Raw genomic sequence first — 8,405 nt, forward strand, 5'->3', positions numbered from 1 at the left:
ACACAGAGGGCCTGGGAACCTGCACCCTTGCTCTCTGAGCCACACTGCCTCCCCGCTCCTGGATAGGCCATGCTGGCCTGAGGACCCTCAAGGGCGGCCATAGGCCTCAGGTGTCTCAAGTCCCCACATCCATGCATATGCCGCGTGCGGTCCAGGCCTCCCAGGAAGTCCCCCCAGACAAGGAAGTCCCTGCGGGTTCCCTGCTCGTCGCCTGTCTCTACAAGAGGCTATACTGCTGTGTCATCCTCCCCTCGACGAGTCTTCCAGCCCTGCCTCCAGGCCACACTATCACCGATACCAGCATGGGGGGAAACAGATGTCTCGCTCATCCGACCACCCATCCATCCCTGTAACCATCCGCCCGTTGGCATGTACCCATCCATGTTTCAGTGCATCCTTCCATGCCCATACCTGCCATCGCTGACATGTGCTCACCCATGTACTAGTCCTGTCATCCATCCATCCATCCATCCATCCATCCATCCATCCATCCATCCATCCCTGTTACTTGCATCTAGTATCCATGCTTCCATCTGTCCGTCCATGGATGCATCCACCATCCACACGTGTCCATTCGGGCACTGGTCCACCCCCATGCCTGTATCCGTGCATTTAGGAACAAATGAGACCCTTCCTGAATGGCCTAGCTGTACAGGAGACAGGGCTGCCCCAGGACCCTGGCTGTTTTTGATTCTGCAGTAGTGGTAGCCCATTTAGGGATGCTCTGGATTTGCCAATTCTGGGAGTAACCCGCGCCTCTCTGACTAGTGTCAGGTTGGGCTGAGACCGTGGGGGTATCTTTCAAACCCCAGCACACCCGGGGAGGATCTGAGGCACCCATTTAGTTGTAGTGGGAGATGGGGGGGTGTCCTTGCCACTCTCCCACACAGATTGTTCTTGATGAGACGGGAAGGAGGGGCCTTCAATGATGGGTCCCGGGCAGATGACTGCACAGGGGAGCAGAGGAGAAAATGACATTGAAACTGACTAAACTCACTGTCTCGCTTTGACCAGAGAAGGACTGGGTGTCCCCTAGAATTTAGAGTAGGGGTCAAAACTCAAAGGCCTCACAGGGAGGCAGATAAATGTCTGAAGCAGACTGGGCAGGTCTGCACGAGGCCGCAGAGGGACTGCCCCTCCAAAGGGCTCGTCGGCCGCTCAGCCTCAGCCATGTGTTGCCATGTGAGGATGTGAGTCCAGACTTACCAGGTTTTGAATTTTTTTTCTAAAAATTCAGGCTTTTCTATGAAATCCTACCTATTCACTCATTCACTCTTCCCCTATCTATCCACCCACCCCCATTCCTGTATCCATCATCTTACCACAATTATCCAGGTCTCCATCCCTCCACCCCGCCCACCCCCGTACATTGACTGCATCCATTTAGTGTCCATGCATTTCTCACGCCTCCATCCACCCACCGCTTATCCATCCATCTGTTGACATCTCTCCATCCATTTTAGACGCTCCCATCCATCCCTCTTGCCATATGCATCAGAAACCCATCCTCCCGTCTGTCCAAGCCCCATGGGTCCATCATTGGTATCTTGTTCCATTCATCCAGTCCTACATCTTTATCCATTCCTCCAGCCACCCTCTTGTCCATCTCTGTCTCGCCACTTCCGTCCATCAGTGTCTCCTCCCATCCATCTATTCCTCTAGCTTTCTATCTATCCACCCCCTGATCGGTCCTGCTACATGCTTCCCATCACCGTCCATCCATCCACCATTCACCACTGGCCCCTTCAGTCCACCCCACACTGCTGCTCTGCTTATGTGCCCCATAGTCCCTGCACACACCACCCATAGCATGACTAGAACTTTCCATGCCCGTCTTCCCCAGGCAGGGCCCAGGCCGGGCCCATCTCCATCCCTGACTTGGTTCAGGGCCTGCTGATTGGGCAAATGACTAGTCCCCTGTCCTGGCTCAGCACTGGGCTCTAACTGATCCTCACCCTGGGGAGCCCTCAGGGGCTGCTGTATTGGCCTCCAGACTCATGACCAGCAGGGGCTGTGGCCACTGCTGGGTTCCCTTCCTGGCTAGAGGGCAGGAAAAACCAGGAGCACCTGCCACTGGTCAAGGTCAGTTTCTCCTGACAGACTGTGAGCTCTTGAAGGGCAAGATCTGTGTCAGGTTCACCTGAGTGGACCCAGGGAATGGTGCTGAGTGAGGGCATGGGGAGAGTGTGCTGGTGAATGCACAGTTCACTCCCTCATGCATTCATCCCAGCTCTGGCCACCTTCTGCCACCACAGCCTACCATCTCCGCCTGCTCTTGGGCACAAAGTCACTCCTCTGACTGTGAGAGGTGTTGAGCCCCAGACACTGAGCCCAGAGAGGGTGGGGCCTTGCTCAAGGTCACACAAGGGATCAGTGGCAGAGGAGGACCTGGAATTCAAGATTCCAGACTCCCAGCCAGGCCTCTCCACCAGGCTAGAGACCAGTCCTGGGGCAATTCTAGGCCAACACAACAAGCCTTGGGGCCACTCCCAGTTACTCTTAGGGATCTTCACCCGATTGGAGGGGAGACGCCACCTCTCCCTGCTCCATGGCCATGCACTTGACCTCCACACTCCAGCAGGACTGAGCTTCTTCTGATCCCTGCATCTTCCCCTTGCCCCCAGACCCTGACCTGGGCCACACCTCAGACACTCCTCTACCCTCACCTGCTCAGCTCCTCCTCAGCCCTTGGGCCTCCTGAGCCTCCTGGGATTTGGGAAATTATATGTGGACTGTCTCCAAACAAGCCATGGATTCACGGACTGCTCTCATTCCCACCTTCCCCTCCCTCCCTCCCTCCCTCCCTCCCTCCCTCCCTCCCTCCCTCCCTCCCTCCCTCCCTCCCTCCCTCCCTCCCTCCTTCCTTTTTCATGTCATTAAGGGCCTACAGGAATAGAGAAACTACTTCCAAGCGGTGCCATGGACATGATGTGTGAAAATGCCTATACTAGACCTGGCACATAGTAGGTGCTCAATACATGGCAGCTATTGTGAGCCAGATCCTGTGCCCAAGAGTCTCAGGTGTGAACAGCTCCAGGTTCTGACAATAAGTGGAACACAAAGTGCAGGAATCTATAAATATGAGACAATGGCTCAGGGATGGTCCTCCCCACAGCCCCGCAGACCCTTGCCCGGCGCCAGCACACTGAGCAGCCAGAAAGAAGCCGCATCTGCCACCCTGCTCAGTTTTCTGTGCCACCCTGATTATAGTGAGAGTCGGGAAAATTAAGGGTTTTCGGGATGCTGCCAGGGCCCGCACTGCCGCCTCCCCGCCCTGCGCATCGCAGATGCCAGGCAGAGCTGCCTCCATCAGCCGCTTGCCCCAGCCAGCAGTGCCACACACAACTGGCGTGGACTCCACACCACAGTTCATGAGAGGCTTGCTGCCCTAGGAGTGGAAGGGCCTCTGCTGCGGTCGGTGGGTGGGGAGGCTGGGACCCAGAGAAGGGAAAGGACCAGAGATCTAGGCGTTGGGGCCTAGGAAGGAGCCAGGCCCACGGAGACCCTGCCTTCCCTGTGGCCCAAAGCCTGGACCCCCGGTCTGCAGGTGGGCCGACCTAGGCCATCCAGGGCCCCACATTTGCAGTGCTCATGAAGCCACCTCCACTCACTCTAGGGTGCCTACTCTGCTCCTATCCTGCTGGCTCAGGAGACTCCAGGATGTCACCCACGCTGTTCTTGTCCCACAGGAACCACACTGGTGATGGGGTGGGGCCCAGACTAGGAAGAAAATACCTCTACACCAGGCAGGAAGTGGAAACACTAGGGCAGAAATCCCCACGCAACGTGCCGGGGTTCAGGGAGGGTGCGCACACCTGCTGAGCGCCCGGGGCCAGCCCTGGCCTCCCCAGCCTCAGTTTCCTCTCCTGCAACCGAGGAGACTGCTAGCACCTGCCCCGCGGTACTGAATGGGAAGGACGGTCTCTGGGGCCGGCGCCCCCTTGGGCTGCGAGCGCTCCATGAGCCAGCCCCGGGTCCAGCCGCCTTCAGCTCCGCAGCCGCCCCGGGCGCGGGCCTCCGGCGCTCCGCCAGCCCCTCCAAGGGCAGGGCAAGGGGCGGCCTGCGCGCCCGGGCACCTGTCTCAGGCGGCAGCCAGGCCCCACGCGCAGGCCTCATCCGGGTCCCGGCTCCCAGCCTCCTCCCGCCGCAGGGACGCGCGTGGCGGGGGTAAGGACCCCGCCAATGGGACCAGGCGCGGAGACGGGCGCTCGGGGGCAGGACGGCGCGCGGGGCCGACTCCCGGCCCCGCCCCTAGAGCACCCGGCGTCTCGGGGCCGCTCCTCCGGCCGCGGGCGCGCGCGGGGGCCTGGCGCCCCGACCCGGGAGGGGCGCCGCGGGAGGGGCGGGAGGCTGGACGGGCGCCCCGGGCCCGGCCGCCCGGTGGCCGCGCAGAGACCGCCCCGCGGCGTGGGTAGCCCCGCCCCGCCCGCCAGCGCGCGGAGCCGCGCCCGCCGCCCGCCCGGCCGCAGGTACTCACCGCCCGGCGGAGCCGGCCCGGCCGCCGGCCTCCCGTCCACATGGCCCCGGGGCGGCCCGCGCCCTCCCCGCCGAGGCCGGCGCGCTGGAGCCGGCGCGGCCGGGGCTCCCCCACCCCGCCCGGCTTCCCGCAGGGAGCGCCCGCCCCCCGCCCCCAGCCCGGCTTCCCGCCAGCCCCGGCCCCGCGCAGCCGCGGCTGATTCACGGCTCCCCCCGCAGCGTCCAACGGGGCACACTCGGGGGGCGCGGGGCCGGGCCGGGGCCCCGGGCCACGTGGGCGCTGGAGCGGGGCAGGAATGGCGGCGGGCGGGCGGTGAATGAACGTGGCGTGGATGGCAGAGCGCATGAATGAGTGAGTGCGGTGCTTCCGCGGGGAACGAATGAATGAGGAATGAGTGCGCGGGGGAACTCGGAGCGAAGGAGTGAGTGGGCCTCGAAAGCCCAAGGCCCTCAGTACCGACCTGTCCAACCCACCCACCCACCCATGCATCCATCCACCCACCCACCCATCCATCCATTCACCCACCCACCCACTCACCCACCCACCCATCCATTCACCCACCCACCCATCCATTCACCCACCCACCCACTCACCCACTCGCCCACCCACCCACCCACCCATCCATTCACCCACTCACCCACCCACCCACCCATGCATCCATCCACCCACCCACCCACCCACCCACCCACCCACCCATCCATCCATTCACCCACCCATCCATCCATTCACCCACCCACCCACCCATCCATCCATCCATTCACCCACCCACCCACCCACCTACTCACCCACCCACCCATCCATCTGTTCACCCACCCACCCACCCACCCATCCATCCATTTACCCACCCACCCACCCTCTCAGCATTTATTGGACACCTGCACACCAGCCCTGCTCCAAGTCCTGGGGATATGGCAACAAAAGAAGCCAAGTTTCTGCCCCCCAGAGCTCACATATTACAGGAGAAACTTGGGCCTGAAGGGCTTGACCAGGGCAAACTACCCCTCTCCAGGCTTTTGCTCTGCTCGGCTCGGCTCTGCCCCACTACCACCCCACCACCGCGGGGGCTCCCTCCATCACCACAGGTGCCTGACCCGCCCGCCTCCTCTCCTTGACCTGCCCACCTGGAGGGTCTTCCTTCCTCCCAGAGAAGCTCAGAAAGGGGAGGGGCCTCTGGAGGGTCAATGGCAAGTGGCCAGAAAGGATGTGTGTTGGAAAGAGGGGTCACGGAGCCCATACCCCTGACTCCTGCCCTCCCTCAGGCCCCAGCGGCTCCCAGGTCACAGGGCTCCCAGGCACAGGGCAGGGGACAACAGGCTGCCAGCGAATACTTTATATAGTTAAATTGTTTTCTTGTGGTAAAACATCCATAACCTAAAACTGGCCATTTTAACCACCTGAAGCGTACGCTCAGGGGTGTTAAGTACATGCATTGCTGTGCAGCCACCACCACCATCCAGCTTGCATTTTAGATGTTGTGTCTTTGCAGTTTCTGCCCATTCTCGTTTAATTAAGGGAGTAGTCTGCTGCATTCAGGCGCAGGACTGTGCTGAGAAAAGGCGTTGCTAGCGAGGGAGGTGAGAGAACCGGTGGAAAAGAGGCAGCAGCCGACTGGAGCCCTTAGGTGTCAGGCAAAGTCCTCTCTCTCCTCCCCCGTAGGCCCCATGTCGAGAAACACCTGGAAAAGGGTGCAGGGAGGTTTCCAAGTTCCCTGGGGCCACAGTGAGCCTCAGAGACCACCCTCTGCCTCCAGACCCATGGGGTTACCTACAGTTTGGACTAATGGGAGGGAGCAGCTCAGGGCGTGGGCTGTCCACGTCCCTCCACAGGGCACTTTCAGACTCACTGTGGGACTGGTCTCCTCTCGGGGCCTTGGTTTCCCCAGACTCTGGCCTCCGATCCTGCCCTGCCGATTCTGCGCCATTCGGGCCATGTGGAGGGTGGGAGGCAGCCCATAAGAGGCAGTGGGACCTGCCAAGCCCCCACCTGCCAGGCCTCATGTCCCTGCCTTCCCCAGGCCCCAAGGGGACAAGAGTAAAGGTGGGGTGTGGACAGAGCATACACGTGAGGGAGGCTCTGCCCACACTTTCTCCCCAGACACTGGTCCTGCTCAGATGGTGCCAGAATGTTCGCCATCCCCCCTGGCTCTGCTGCTGCCAACGCTGCAGATGGCTGGGGAGGCGGGGGAGGCTGGGGTGGTGGGGGTGGCCCACGCCTCGGCTCAGGCAGCTTGCACACCGTTGCTTGGGCTGCCTGGGAAGGCCCCAGGAGAGCCCCTCCCTGTGCTGCACCAACTCCTTCCCCCTGCCCCCAGCTCACTGGTGGTGGGAGAAGGGAAGACAGCCTGCGCTGGCTGTGGGGGAGGTGGCACTAGCCCCTTGGCAGAGGGGGAAACTGAGGCTCAGAAAGGCAACGTTCCTTATTTGTGGCCACTTGCAAATAGGAGCTAAGCTGGGATTTTAATACCCAGGTGAACCTGGTCAGGCAGTCACCCCCACTCAAGTGTCACCTCCCACAGCTCACCTCCAGGAGTCTCTGAGGAGATAGTCCAGGCAGTGAAACCTGAACATCCTTGCAAGATGGGCTGGTTGGGAAGGGCCTCTGCAGCCAGTGCAGCTGGAGCCTGGATTGCCAACGGTATCCAGACAGGCTTCCTGGAGGAGGTGAGGTTTCAGCTGAGGGTAGGAAGAAGGAATAAAACTGGCAGGGTGTGGAGACCATGCCCTGGGTGTGTGTAGGCCTTGTTCCCAGGCCTCCAACCCTCATTTGGGCCTCTGATGACCACCCTGGCCACAGTCCCAGCCCCCTATCACCCCCATTCCCTGGGCAGCTCTCAGTACTCTGGATGTTACCTGATTTATTTGTTTCTATGTGCACATCGATCTCCCCAGCTGGAGTGTGCAGTCCCAGATCAGCAGGGGCCGGGCACGAATGAACAAATGAATAGATGAGTGAGTGGGGGAGGGAGGGTTGGGGTGATGCCAGGCTTCTGGTCCTGGCGGCTGAGTGGATGAGGGAGGCTGCCAGGCGGGGGTCACTGAGAGGAAGTTCCTGTAGATCCCCTGCACCAGGTGCAGGTGTGCCTCCCCTCCCTTCCCCTTGGGCCTCAGAGTCCCTGGTCCTGCTAGCAGGTCCCAGCCTCCCTTCCCTGCTGCCTCCATGGGCTGGGATTGGAGAAACTTCTTGGAATGTGAGCTCTGGAGACCCTGGGGCAGCTGAGGGATTTGTTCTCTCCACACCCCTCACCCTGAGATGTCCTTCCAGGGAGTGTCCACCTGGAAAACTCCTCCTCTCAGCCCCCAACACCGTCTCCTTTGGGAAGCCTTCCCAGATTGCCGCAGGCTGGCCGCTGCACCTGGGCTGGTCTCCCCCCACCCCCCCAATGCTGAGGCCTGGCATGGTTTAGAGCCTAACCTGAACATCACACGAAAGGGGGGTGCCTGGCACCTGCTTGCTCACCTCAGGTGATGAGAAATTCCTTCCCTTTCCCCAAGTCTCCATGGTTGGACAGCTGCCCAGAAAATTCTGAGCAGCAACTTGTTTTCAGTTTCCCTGAAAGAACAGGGCTAAGACCCTGCCCCAGGCAGGACCAGGTTTGGCAGGTTGGAAAAGCACCACCACTGGCACCCTCCCATCTCCCGATCATCAGCCCAGCACCCGCTGCGAGGCAGAGCAAGGGGCTGCTTCCTCCAAGGGTCTCCACCGAGCTGGACCCCAGGCAGCCTGACTGTCTCACTGCAAGGGGACAGCCACGTGGAAGGGACATTTGCACATGCTGCTCCTCAGCACGGAGTGTCTTTCTTGCTGCCTGAGAATACATCTTGTGCATTGCGAAAGGCCTTCTAGTCTCCACCGAGGTGCCCCCTTCTCCAGAAAGTCCTCTCTGAGCCCTAGCACCTCAGCTTCTGTGTGCTTCCCTCAGTGGGTGTCA

At 61.0% G+C, this 8,405-nt stretch overlaps 1 protein-coding gene across 2 annotated transcripts in view; it reads right to left on the bottom strand.

Moving 5' to 3' along the window:
- BEGAIN (brain enriched guanylate kinase associated) overlaps positions 1–4,561 on the bottom strand; it is a 35,348-nt gene extending 30,787 nt beyond the window's left edge. For both annotated transcript variants that reach the window (XM_081136016.1, XM_081136015.1), the window contains exon 1: positions 4,478–4,561. In XM_081136016.1, the coding sequence (XP_080992142.1) occupies positions 4,478–4,519 (42 nt within the window). In that variant the 5' untranslated portion in view covers positions 4,520–4,561. The remainder of the gene's footprint in view (positions 1–4,477) is intronic.
- Positions 4,562–8,405: the final 3,844 nt, after the last annotated feature.

Source organism: Miniopterus schreibersii (assembly GCF_964146895.1).
Source record: "Miniopterus schreibersii genome assembly, chromosome: 1".
In the NCBI taxonomy this organism is placed as follows: domain Eukaryota; kingdom Metazoa; phylum Chordata; class Mammalia; order Chiroptera; family Miniopteridae; genus Miniopterus; species Miniopterus schreibersii.